The sequence below is a fragment of the Lacerta agilis genome, chromosome 3, assembly GCF_009819535.1.
Source record: "Lacerta agilis isolate rLacAgi1 chromosome 3, rLacAgi1.pri, whole genome shotgun sequence".
Lineage (NCBI taxonomy): Eukaryota > Metazoa > Chordata > Lepidosauria > Squamata > Lacertidae > Lacerta > Lacerta agilis.
In genome coordinates, this window is record NC_046314.1 from 49,546,918 (window position 1) to 49,560,789 (window position 13,872).

The window sequence follows — 13,872 nt, forward strand, 5'->3', positions numbered from 1 at the left end:
TTAATTATCTTAAAAAGCATAAAGTGGTGTAAAAGGTTTTAAATAAACTGTTCTCCAAATGAGTCAGCATGAATTTATACCACAGGTGTAAGGTCTATATTTCTTCACACAATGAAATCCCATGCATGCCTACTCAGATGTAAATTTGAGTTTCACAGGGCTTATTTCAGGTAAGTCTGCATAGGTTGTTTTGTTTAGTCGTTAGTTGTGTCCAACTCTTTGTGACCCCATGGACCAGAGCACGCCAGGCACTCCTGTCTTCCACTGCCTCCCGCAGTTTGGTCGGACTCATGTTGGTAGCTTTGAGAACACTGTCCAACCATCTCGTTCTCTGTCTGAATAGGATTGCAGTCTAATTCTTGCAAAAATTCCCAAAGTCTACACAAGGAGGTGAGGCTCAGAAATAGTAGCTTGCCTATGGGCACCTAGTGACCTTTTTTTTTTTTTACCATAGCGTAATTTGAACCAGGACATCACTTTCAGGATTTACACCATACCAGCACTACCATAGCCCTCAGATGAAATATATCCAGCATTTAAAACACAAAAGGAGGCTACAATTTGTTAAATAAACAACATAAAGTAATTGGTTCTCAGAACCACTTAGCACTGCAACATTACACTGTATAATTCATAGGAAAAATGTGGTCTTTCCTAAGCTTGTGCCCAACATAAAATATAGTGACTAACAAAATAGAAATTTTAAATTATAGCAAAACATTTTAGCTTCTACCAATATCAGTTGCTGTGATAAAAACGATTCAGTTTCTATGGTGGCAGTTAAAGAGCTTTGAGGATGGACTGTTCAGAAGGTCTTCATTTGCTGAAGTTAGCCATGCTGGTACTATCCTCTAGGTTGAGGCTTTGCCATCCAGAATAAACTTGTCTCAAGGACTGTATAATGCTTTCATAGCTATCTAGTTTTTGAGGTCTTTGGCTTTTTTTGTCACTTCCCTCTTTATTATTCAAGAACACACAAACACATCCACAGGAAATGGTATTTGTGATGCATGCTATAAAGAAATTATCACTTGATCCAAAACTAAAGAAAAATTACCTAGCTAGCCAGGGCCATTCAGCAGACAACACAGCAGGGCTGGTGTACCAAACTACCATCTAAAAAGGGCTTTTCATAAGACCATTAAGCTCAGAGTCTAAAATTAACTAGGGCTGCAGTCCCAACCACATCTACTCAGAAGTGAGTCCCACTGAATTCAGGCATGCTATGTGCTTAGGTAGCAGCTGTAAATTTTGAATTTTTAAGGCAGCAACACAAAAATGTCAAATATTTTCCCCCTTCATCTTGACAGTGTTTTTAAAAATCAATGTTACAACTGAAGTTGTTGTTGTTGTTGTTGTTGTTGTTGTTGTTGTTGTTGTTGTTATTTGGACTCTTTATGCACCTGAAACAGAAGAACTACAACTAGTGTATATTGTGTCTTTTATGGGTAAATGGGATCCCCTTTTTGAGAAATTAGAACCTGTTGTTATTAAGAGCGAATTTTGGTTTGTACACAATGAGCATTCGGAAAGGCCTGCATATAAGAATGTAAAGGGAAATATTAGTCCTCCTTCATACCTGCCCTTGTTTCATGTGTACATTCAGGAATTCTCCATTTATACTGTGTGCATGCATCAGGATTCCTGAACTGCTTCGAGGACGGATTTCAAAAATAACTTCAAATTTCAGCCCCAAACTGAAGGATTCATCTGTAGGAGAAAATCATGACAAATCACAGAATGATTTTGTGTTTTTGTTTTGTTTTGTTTTTTGCATCAGAGTTAACTGGGGGGGGTAGTCACCTGCTGCAGGACATAAAGATTAACTATGGCTTCCAAATGTGTATATTTCATAAATACTTTTCATCTTGGGAATATGAGCCCACCCCCTTTGATAGCCTCAAAGAATGATGATTAAGAGCCATACTCTTCCATTCTTGCTTTAAATATTTTGCCTGAATTTGTATTTGGTGGTACTGTATCCAGTTAACTTAAGCCAGTATCATGGCTAAAGTTATGACCATTTATTTCAGTGGGTATCAATTATGCATATTAGCAGAATTTCAGTCCATTGCCACTTGAGCAATGTGCTGGTTTTGTGAGAGGGCATGGCTCCATGCTTATCCATTTTTAGGCGAGCCACCGCTAGGCACTATTTCTGAATTTATAATCTGTGGCATTGATGGTGACATCCACAGTTCATATGCTACAGTAAAGCCAAAGACTAATGGCTAATGGCTGGACTTGATCTGTGCCCACTAGCGCTGCCACTGAAATGACTGGAATCTCTTCCTCCAATGAGGCAGGTTATCTGGAGCAAGGCAGGGTGTGTGTGGAGCAAATGATTCTACTGTATGCTAATAAGGCTACATGGCACCCAGCATAATTTTCAAATAATGATTTCTTTTCATTCTAATTATCTCCCCCACCCCTTCACTAGGCAACTGGTATCAATTCAGGCATCAGTCTGATGGAATAGTCAATGGTTAGTGATACATTACCAAGTATAATGTATCCTCCTTCTGATGAAAAATATGTTCCTTCTTCTGATAGGCCTTCAAAACAAGGAGTTACGCTAAAAGTCTGTGAAGGAGAAGTGACTGGTCTTCCATTGAGCTGTAAACTGCCGAGACAACCACTAAAACTGTAGACGGAGTTGATCTGATAAAACAGATTAAGCAAAATAGTAAAATAGTAAAATAAGTAAAAGAGAAAGCCTTTGGCCTTTCCATTTGCTTAGGTGTACAATTGTTTATAGATACTTTTTCAAAAAAGCAATTTAAGGCCAAAAACAATAGTGGGAGTAATAATGAAATGGCCTATGATTCTCACAGTCTGCTTGGTTCTTTTTGTTAGTATCAAAGCAGCCTAAGTAATTTTCTAATCATATAACTGGAGGTTCTAGTCTAACCTCATTTGATGTAGGAAATTTGGAATGAGATCATTGCCAACGGATCCAGAATATACTAGTGTTAACAGATTCAAATGCAGGATATATTCTGATTCATTGCAAATCGTCTCCAATAGATGCAGAGCTTTAAAGCATTTCTGTCCAATTAGTTCCCATGTAGGTAGTCACAGAAACATTGTTATAAATGTTGGTTTGGATCTTAATATATGCAGGCTTTGTTGTAGAAAAATACCTTTACCTGGATATTTTTGGCAGCTTTTCCTGGTGCCACACCCCCTACGTAAAAGGGTCTAGCAACGTGCCATGCTTTATCAAAAGAAGAAACACTGTCTTCAAGTACCCGGAGACCATCAATTGTCAAGCGGCCAATATTTTTCTCCCGAACAAACATTACCTAAAAAAAAGGCAGAGGTGAAGTCAACATTAGCATACAGACTTGTATATAATATAGAATTGTATAGCATCATATGTATTTTGGAGGAGACTGTTTGATTTATTCCACAACTCTAGAAACTCTTCATCCACTTCACAAGTGGGAGCCTGATATTTTATTGCAATAAATCCCAAATGAACCCCCAATTTTGACAGGCAGATTTTATGATTTTTTTGGAATAGCACTTTTCTAAAGCACATCATGATCTTTTCTCTTCCTGCTTACATTGTGCCATTGGTCATCATTGTACTTCTCCTGGCTTCTAATTCTTAATTTCCGGTAGCCACTGTTGAACATAAAAACGAGGCGGCCATGGGCAATAAAAAGGGCCATGAAATTTTCCTCCTCTTGATCAGAGACGTAGAAGATCATTCCATGGGATGAGTGAGTCTTCAGGCTAATGGAAAACTGAGATCTGTCAAACAAAAACGACACTTTAATATGTGAACGGAAATTGGTGAACAATCTGCATTGCACAGCTTGATGGGAATATGTATGCAGGGAAAAATAGTTGTGAAATGTCAAAAATTACTTTAGTTAGCTTAGTTTTTATTCCTTCAGTTTTGTAAAAATGCTTAGCAGCATTTATTTGTAATATTACAAGTGTATGCTTAGCTGACTGTACCTTTCATTGAAATCCTTTGGTAAGTAATCAAATTCTTGCCGGCTATTTGCTGTTCCTCCAAACAGATATGTATGTTCAGTTGCTTTGGGGCTGCTGGAGAAGTGACAATGTGGGTCCTCTTGAGCGATCTCTTCTTGACCCTTTCTGTTAATGTTTGCTGAAAAGTGTGAGGCTGCTATGTTGTCTTTTCCAACCTTCACACACAAACAAACAAACAAAAATAGTTGCGACAGTCATAAATCAGCTATAATCAAAACTGCACAGGCCCATGGTAAAAACAGCTACCTATTTATTTAAAGCCCTTGGAGAGATGTGGAAAGCCTCCAGCTGCCCTCACCCATGTTTCTTTGCTATTAAAATTATACCCCAGTCCTGCTTTATATATGTTTGCAGCAGACAAAACAGATCTGCAGTCCATCGCATTTGATGGGTTCCTCAATTTCTTTTCCTAAACAAAGGGAAACTGTCAAGGTCACATACCCCACTCCAGATTTGGCACTGAGAACAGGAATACCGTATATACTCGAGTATTTTGTTGTTGTTCAGTCGTTCAGTCGTGTCCGACTCTTCGTGACCCCATGGACCAGAGCACGCCAGGCACGCCTATCATTCACTGCCTCCCGCAGTTTGGCCAAACTCATGTTAGTAGCTTCGAGAATACTGTCCAACCATCTCATCCTTTGTCGTCCCCTTCTCCTTGTGCCCTCCATCTTTCCCAACATCAGGGTCTTTTCCAGGGAGTCTTCTCTTCTCATGAGGTGGCCAAAGTACTGGAGCCTCAACTTCAGGATCTGTCCTTCTAGTGAGCACTCAGGGCCGATTTCCTTGAGAATGGATAGGTTTGATCTTCTTGCAGTCCATGGGACTCTCAAGAGTCTCCTCCAGCACCATAATTCAAAAGCATCAATTCTTCGGCGATCAGCCTTCTTGATGGTCCAGCTCTCACTTCCGTACATTACTACTGGGAAAACCATAGCTTTAACTATACGGACCTTTGTTGGCAAGGTGATGTCTTTGCTTTTTAAGATGCTGTCTAGGTTTGTCATTGCTTTTCTCCCAAGAAGCAGGCGTCTTCTAATTTCGTGACTGCTGTCACCATCTGCAGTGATCATGGAACCCAAGAAAGTGAAATCTCTCACTGCCTCCATTTCTTCCCCTTCTATTTGCCAGGAGGTGATGGGACCAGTGGCCATGATCTTAGTTTTTTTGATGTTGAGCTTCAGACCATATTTTGCGCTTTCCTCTTTCACCCTCATTAAAAGGTTCTTCAATTCCTCCTCACTTTCTGCCATCAAGGTTGTATCATCAGCATATCTGAGGTTGTTGATATTTTTTCCGGCAATCTTAATTCCGGTTTGGGATTCATCCAGCCCAGCCTTTCGCATGATGAATTCTGCATATAAGTTAAATAAGCAGGGAGACAATATACAGCCTTGTCGTACTCCTTTCCCAATTTTGAACCAATCAGTTATTCCATATCCAGTTCTAACTGTAGCTTCTTGTCCCAGTTAGAACTGGATATGGAATAACTGATTGGTTCAAAATTGGGAAAGGAGTACGACAAGGCTGTATATTGTCTCCCTGCTTATTTAACTTATATGCAGAATTCATCATGCGAAAGGCTGGGCTGGATGAATCCCAAACCGGAATTAAGATTGCCGGAAAAAATATCAACAACCTCAGATATGCTGATGATACAACCTTGATGGCAGAAAGTGAGGAGGAATTGAAGAACCTTTTAATGAGGGTGAAAGAGGAAAGCGCAAAATATGGTCTGAAGCTCAACATCAAAAAAAACTAAGATCATGGCCACTGGTCCCATCACCTCCTGGCAAATAGAAGGGGAAGAAATGGAGGCAGTGAGAGATTTCACTTTCTTGGGTTCCATGATCACTGCAGATGGTGACAGCAGTCACGAAATTAGAAGAATACTCGAGTATAAGTCGACCCAAATATAAGCCGAGGCATCTAATTTCCCTACAAAAATGTGGGGAAGCTTATTGACTCAAGTATAAGCCGGCTCGCCTTTGCCACTGTGGTAGAGGAGGAACGAGCAGCCCAAAGCAGCCCTTTGGGCTGCTCCTTCCTCTTCCTCCTTTGCTGCTGTGGAGCTCACCCCGTCGCAGGGTTTCGAACCGCCATTCTTCTGATCAGCAAGCCCTAGGGCTCTGTGGTTTAACCCACAGCGCAATGTTCCCTTGTGTTATACATAGAAGGCTGGGATCCTGTCCTGTTTAAGCAGGAGCCAGGGAAAGTGAGCACCTGTGGGGTTTTAATACTTCCTTAACTGATAGGCTTTCTGCCTTCTGTGGTCTGAAGTTTGCATTTATGTGAGCAGTTCAGGAATGAAACAAGCTGCCTGGGGAGAGTAAAGAACCGCCGTTCTTGTATGCTTAAGGAATGGTTGACTTGAGTATAAGCCGAGGGCAGCTTTCAAAGCACAAAAAGTGTGCTAAAAAACTAGGCTTATACTCAAGTATATACGGTACACAGGCTCATCCCTGGAAAACCGAGCAACCTTTACACTACACCAGTAGTTCCCAAACTTTTTTCTCTTTGGGCCATTGGAAAATTGCTGATGATTTTTCTGCCTGTTGTAGCAATTGTAATGTGTTGTGCTAGATGCTGTATGATTTTTAATTGCATTTTAATGATTCTTTTATTTCTTACAAATTGTATAACAATTTGAATTCCATAGAACCCTTTCCACCCCTTTCAAGTTGCTGCCTTTTTCTTCTTGCTGCTCTGTCTTTTGTGCTGCTAATCCTCTCCATCCCTTTCAAGTGCCTTTTCCCCTTCTCACTTCTGCTTTGTCCTGGTCACCTTCAGGATAGATCGGACTGCCAGGTTCCACAGCTGCTGTGCTTGCCTTTCTTCACAGACATGCTGTGGACCAGCTGAATGAAGCATGCAGACCTCTGGTGGTCCCCAGGCCACAGTTTGGGGACACCAATACTTTCCCCTAAATGAACTACTATTTTGCAAGTCCAGAATTCAATGGTGTTCTTTGTTCCTTCCAAGACATCATTGAGAGCCAGTGTTGAAGGGAACTTGGGTGCCCCCCCCATCCCTGGTCTGAAAGCACCATGAGCAGTTGTAAGCCTAGAGCAGCTCACCCTTTTCTTTTGGCTTCCTTTGGGTTTGGAGGAATTTTTTCTTTTCTTATGGAAGAGGGCAGCAGGAGGAGATTCAACAGGACATCCATATAAGGATGCTTGGATTTTCTCAGGGTACCGCTGGAAGTCTTCCACCTCAACGTCTTGATCCAATCTGTGTGGGGTTTTTTTAAAAAAGATAAAGTTGTTATTCCTAACAATCCACTATGATTGTGCACGTAGGGATTTTCTTCCTTCCGTCAAAAACAAACAACAGCTAGAAATTAAAAAAAATAATCTATGTCTGTAAGAACTACATGCTCATGGAATAGATTCATGGAAACTCAGCCCTTTGCCACATGCAGAGAGAACTTTCTTTTGCTGCACTTACAGCCAAGCTTTGCTGCATCATTCATATAATTTTTGTATTATATTTCAAACTGAGTGGCTCTATGTTTGTTTGTTAGTGTGTAAATGATTGCAAATGGAGATATAAATGGGATATATGATCTAGATCGCCTTTCATCCTCAAGGGAAAAGCAGAAACAGAAGAGTGTATGGTTGTAGATCGGAGACTTTGCTAACCTTTTAAAACTGCAGGCAATTGACAATTGACTTTATTGAAGTATTCCAGCAGCTTATCTCAGTAGCACATTTTTAATGGATTCATTACACTTTTCAATCCTGTCCCACCCTAGAGGGCTCTTGGTGGGTACCAAACAATTCAAATACAGCATTAGGTAAAATGGCCAATATTAAGAAGATAACTGCTCAATCCTTTCAGCCTGGGTTCGGCAATGACATTAACATTTAAAACATTCCCAGGAAAAACAAGATTCCTTTATTCTATTTTAGTTATAATATTACACAAAATATGTATCAAGATCCAAATTCTATTTTCAAAAGACATGATCATATCCTCAGAGAGGCAGTAATTGAATCTGAAGCAGGTTTGACAAAAAGTGGGTAACTGTTGTTCTCTTATCTTGCCTCTTGGCAGATGATATTACTTTAGCTTCTGTGGCATAAACTTCTATTTGCACCTCTGTAGCTAAGATGCCCTGGGGTTGTGCTCAATAGTTATCAGAGCAGTACACAACCTTACATGGAAATGCTACATATCAACATATCACACAACCATGGAGTCAATGCCTATAAAAACAAACAAACAAAACCAATGCAGTCCCGGAAAAGATAGCCCATTATGCCTGCAGGCCTCAAAGACCTGAAGCAGAAAATTTGTTTTTCATGACACACACAAAAAATGGCAACATGAAGAATAACCATATATCAATCAGGATGAGTTTGGGACCCAGATACTTGAAGGAACACCTCTATACCAGCTTGCCCAGGCTCCTATCTGTAGGGGTGCCCCTTTTCATCATCCCACCAATGAGGTTAGCTCACTGTGATGCAAGACAGGGAGGTTTTTTTGTAGTGGCACTCTCTTTATGCAACTCTCTAGCCTTGGAGGTACATAATTAATGGGGTTTCAGTGTCATCATAGGCCTGATATAATCATCCAGGCCATTAGGAATTACTAGGCTATGAGATGAGACCAGCTGTAATTGACGTACTTAAATGCCGGAGAAATACAGGTGGTTCATGGTACGGAGTTTTAATTTGTTGTTATTATTGTGCTATAATTGCTTTTATTTTTGTTTTAAACTGCCCTAGGATGGATTAACAGTGGTATAGAAATGCATCAAGTAGCTAAATACACAAGTTGAAATGCGCTTACCTTGTGAAATAAGCGTTGCTTATACACCCGGTGAAGTTGGCAAACTCAGTAGTGATGGGAGATCCACCAAAGTAGAATTTCTTGGTGCTCACTGGCTTTTCCTCACTTTCATATGCCGAATTATCTACACTTTTCTTTTCTTCATCTACCAAAAGCTCAAGTCTGCAGAACAAAATAATGCATCTTACACTGGGTCTTTTAAATTCAGCATGCAACAATATATATTACCCAAGCAACGTAGCCATTTAGGTGATGTTGAACTTGATGAATGAGTCACTAGGTGGCACCATCAAACCACGAGTGTGCTCAGAAATGAGAGGCAGCTCAGTAAAACCCCTGGAAATACTGAAGTCACACACATCTTAGCTGCAGTATCTGGGAGCAAGCCTAGCTGAATTTAATTGGACTTACTTCTGAGTAGAGATAGGTGGGATTGCACTGTAAATCATTGTCACAGTGCAATCCTAACTATAACAATATGCTTACAGCAGCATCTCAGACAAAGGAAATGCAGAAACTGAAAACCCATTGAGTTTTTATAATATTTCATGTGGCAGTGATGTGAGTGACATTGTTTTGACAGGGCTGAATAAAAAGCATGCAGATGCCGTGCCCCTACTCATTCCTTTCGTACCGATACAGTGGTGCCTCGCAAGACGAAATTAATTCGTTCCGCGAGTGCTATCGTATAGCGGAAATTTCGTCTTGCGAAGCACGGTCGGAGGAAGCGCGGCTTTACGAAAAAACAACAACCACAAAACGTTTTCATTTTGCGAGTCGTAGCCATAGGAAACTTCATCTAGCGAAGCATCCTTTCGCTAGCGAATGCCTTTCGTCTAGCAAGTTTTTTGTCTAGTGAGGCATTTGTCCAGCGAGGTACCACTGTATTTCAATCTTTGTGTGTGACCACTGGGCTGCTGTTGTGGAAGGGAGATATATCTAACATGGCAGGACTGCCACACAGCATCTTACCAGTTTCAATGATGCAAAGATATACCAGGCATTTAAAACTTAAGTTGCATATTGAGAATATTGACCTATTTCAAGTGCTTTTGGGCCTCCACATATTGCTGAACTACAAGTCCCATCAGCCTTGGCAAACAGGGCCATATGTCCAGGGATCATGGGAGTTATAGTTCAGTAACATCTGGAGGGCCAACAGTACCCTGGACCTGAGCTTTTTATTAACTGTGTTAAATAAAAATATTGTAATACTCTTCTGCTGAGCTGGGGGGTCCCTACTAGTTTTGGGATATATATATATTCCATGCTGACTTTCTTAAAGAAGATATTAGTGTGGAATGGATTATTACATTTTGTATTCTAATAAATATATCCAAGTGGAGTAATGAACTGTGAGTGTAATAAGATGTGCATCAAAGCAAAAACACTTCATAGTTTTACCTTTCTGGTGAAGCGGATGTAATGACAAGATGGGCTTTCCCATCATTATAAGATCTTTCTTCTGCCTGAACTTTGACTCCTTTAGCATTTAAAACAACAGCTCCCTTCTCCAAGGAAATAGAGAACACATCTGACTGAAACACAGAGAAAAACATTGGATCCACAAGTCACAGAACGGTTAGTAATAATTCTTGTAATGTAGTTGAGCAAAGTAAGAGTACTGAGATAGAACCAAAATGGATGGGATGTGATCTGTGTGAATGCATTGAGGGGTTAAAAAAAACCCACGTTGTAAACACACCTGTTTTGTCTCTAAGTGCTTAAGCATTTCCCCTATCATAGCATTTTTAAAAAAAGATGGCGGGGTGGGGTGGAGAGAGAAATGAGGTAATTTTCTTGGCTGGGTTCCAAAAGGACATATGTGCTCACACTCCCCCCACTCCAACAGTCTTTCAGAGATTCACAACTGCTGTTCAAATGCACCATGTTAGGAATTAGGCAAAAGAGAAAGGGTCCTTTGGTAGGAGAAGGGTCCCCTTTGCATAAAGGAGTGTCTCCTTTAATGCAATTGTCCCAGGGCTCTGGATTGACATCTCAGAAAAGGTTTGAAATTGCACTCTGCATCTTCATAAATGATGCAATACCTATTTATTCCAGAATGCCTTTTGCAGCTGATTTGTCACCCACTGCTGTAAATTTGTTGATGCATATTTTTTTATTATGGCTTGATATGTCTTGTTTAACCTGCTCATTGCGTTTCATGTAAGTTGCCTTGGAAAGGCAGCAGGATGTAAATGTTTAAAATAAACAAATAGGGCATAAAGCATTCATCTGGACTGGTGCTATTTCTCCTTTGAACAACTATTATGCCAAATCTTCTAACCGAATCTGAACGTGCAAGGTAGTTTCCAGGAAGTTGTGAAACGCTACTCAAAGAAAACAATGAAATTCACACAGAGAACCGGGCTTCTGGGTGATCTGCTTATTTTTTTAGCATCAGTTGCCCAGACCTATGCACACTTTGATTAATTATTTTTTAACACCACCATTTAAAAGTCTGAAAGTGGTGCTATTTACTGACCACAAACAAATCCCATCCAAAGTTAAACTACGGTTGTAAAAGTACTATCTCAGATTTTATGTACAGTACAGGACATTCACATTTGCCCTCACTGTCAGGTCTCAGGGAGAATTAAATACTTTGGCCCCAATTTAGCAAAAGCTGGTTGCACTGAGGTCCACTGAAATAAGAATAATATTCCACTAATCTCAATGGGACTTTATTTTGACCAAGTTTCTTCTGGGTCATTGCCACTGCCATTCAGCCCATAGGCTGCCCTGAAATATATCTACTGACAAAGATATATAGAAACAACATTTTCTTTAAAAACAACACAGGTTTTTATTATACTTAATGGGGAAACTCTACTTACTCCTTCACTACAATAGAAGAGCAGTCCATTAGGCTGTAAAGTTCGGAAATTAAAGCCACCTTCAAATCCGTTAAAGGGGGAGATTTTCTGGCTGGATGCAATGTAGCTTTCTCCATTGAAATATGCTTTGCGGGACATCTGCTCACCAAACAAACAGAACAGAGGTAGTGATAGATAATTTTTTTGAAAGAAAAAATGACAATAGAAGAAACAGAATATGCAGGCCATGGGTGGGTAAGTTTTCATGTTCATAAAAGTCCAGCAAGCCCTGCACTTCACGTGTCATTGCTACAGGATATTGCAAACTCTTATTACATTGGAACAGAGATGCTCCTGGCGCACTGGGTTCACTTTTAAGTGCTGTTGAACAGTACTTCATGAGTTGTGTCTCAAGTAGAAGAAAGGGACTGTTTGGATGATACTCCGCCACTCTTGGAACCTCTATGTTATGGCCTGGAACCAGATCCCCCATTGCCAGGGATGAAAGCAAGGGCTCTGAAGCAGAACTGGAAGGCCACGCAGTGCCAGCGCAAGAAGCACTCTCAGATAAACCTGCCATTGCAGGGCACACCCCCTCCAGGATGTGGCACTGCTGTTTTCTGATGGCAGAATGCCCAAGGCTCCCTCGCTCTGTCACAGTAGGAGACTACTGGAGAAGGTTGGGACCTTTAAGAGCTATTGTGTTAGTTCTTGCACAGGGCACCCGCTGATGGGACTCATTAGTTAAATCCTGCCCATAGGGTTGTTGCTGGTATCCATCCATCTCAAGAGACAATGGAGCATGCCTCTGGGGATGAAGTCAAACTGCTGTGTTAGCAGCACCAGAATGACCTCCCTGAGAGGTTCTGGGCTGCCCAGACGACAAGACCCCTCTCTCAGCCTTGCTGTTGTGGTCCAAATGAAAGCAGAATATATTTGGCACCATCCTGGCTGCAGGAGTTGCTGGAAGGAGGCATACAAGGCACCACCCAACCACCTTAGGGACTCCATTCTGGATTTGTGTAGGGTTTACTTCTTAGCTTTAGACCTATTGAAATTAATGAACCTTAGTTAGTCATGTCCATTCATTTCAGTGGGTCTACCCTGCCTGGGACTAATATTAGATACAGCTCATAATTCTACAAGTCATTTGTTTGGGACTGAAATTTTACTTGATGGAGAGAAATTGCCCTCATATTTATGCTCAGTTTTGTACTTTTGCTTTATGGTTTGTGTGTCTTCTCCTTCTGAGGTCACAAAACATTTTTACATCAGGGGCTCCTCTGGTTTCATCAAAATTCTGTAGCTGAAATTATGCTGTTTGGCATCATACATTTTTGTACTTTATTTGTTTATGCCAAGTATGCAAATCTGAAGATAAAAAGCTAGTATAAAATATGTCTTCTGAAATAAGCCTAGAAAGATTTATTAAGCTTTCAGATTTCTTAGCGGGTGCATAGTGTTGGACACTGGGTTTTTTTTTTTTTTGTTAAATTCAGATTTACTTTCTACATTCAATAGCATAAGGAGCACTACATTTCCATTTCTGTACTCTAAATGAATGTAATTTATTTTGTGTGTGTGTTTTGCTTTGAGAACATTATCTGTTCCTACCCCCCTAAGTATCACAAGCAGATGGGGAGAAAAATAATAATGCTTTGCACTTTAAAAACTGAGGAAAAACTCAGTAGAGATAGGGGAAAATATCAGAATATATAAATGTTGAAAACCACAAACAGAAGATATATGTACCATACTTACAAGTGATTCTTCTGGGCATCCATAGCCAATTCCTAGAGTTCCTGGTTCCTCTAACAAGTTGAAGTCCTTCTTTTGGAACTGGAATCCTTTCATGCAGCCTCTAAAGCCTGTGGTGGTGGCTAGGTGTGAGCTCACACTACTGTGAAGACACAATGTTTGTTCAGAGGGAACCAGCTAACCACTTACACAGAGCCACAAGCATGCACAGTCATAGGTACAGAAATATTGTGTGATGAATGTCCATTCTACTAGGTTCTGTCTGAGATGTTAGCAGTGGTTTGATGCAGGGAGTAGTCCATTGCCACTTGCAGGATGGCCAAAAGGGAAGAGCACTTTTATTACTTTCCCCTCCCCCCAATTACCTTTCCATTCTCATCTCAATTTCTGCCAGAGAACAACTTGTTGGTTAGATACACCACACTGGAACATTGTTGTTGTTGTTTAGTCATTTAGTCATGTCCGCCTCTTCGTGACCCCATGGACCAGAGCA

At 40.6% G+C, this 13,872-nt stretch overlaps 1 protein-coding gene across 1 annotated transcript in view; it reads right to left on the reverse strand.

Moving 5' to 3' along the window:
• The window catches only part of LAMA4 (laminin subunit alpha 4), a 76,416-nt gene that overhangs the window by 2,340 nt on the left and 60,204 nt on the right, over window positions 1-13,872 (reverse strand). The window contains exons 26-35 of the mRNA XM_033143629.1: window positions 13,383-13,521; window positions 11,643-11,780; window positions 10,210-10,343; window positions 8,806-8,967; window positions 7,086-7,239; window positions 3,970-4,163; window positions 3,570-3,759; window positions 3,150-3,305; window positions 2,502-2,661; window positions 1,580-1,710 (exon numbers count right to left, since the gene is read on the reverse strand). Coding sequence (XP_032999520.1) covers window positions 1,580-1,710; window positions 2,502-2,661; window positions 3,150-3,305; window positions 3,570-3,759; window positions 3,970-4,163; window positions 7,086-7,239; window positions 8,806-8,967; window positions 10,210-10,343; window positions 11,643-11,780; window positions 13,383-13,521 — 1,558 coding nt within the window. The remainder of the gene's footprint in view (window positions 1-1,579; window positions 1,711-2,501; window positions 2,662-3,149; window positions 3,306-3,569; window positions 3,760-3,969; window positions 4,164-7,085; window positions 7,240-8,805; window positions 8,968-10,209; window positions 10,344-11,642; window positions 11,781-13,382; window positions 13,522-13,872) is intronic.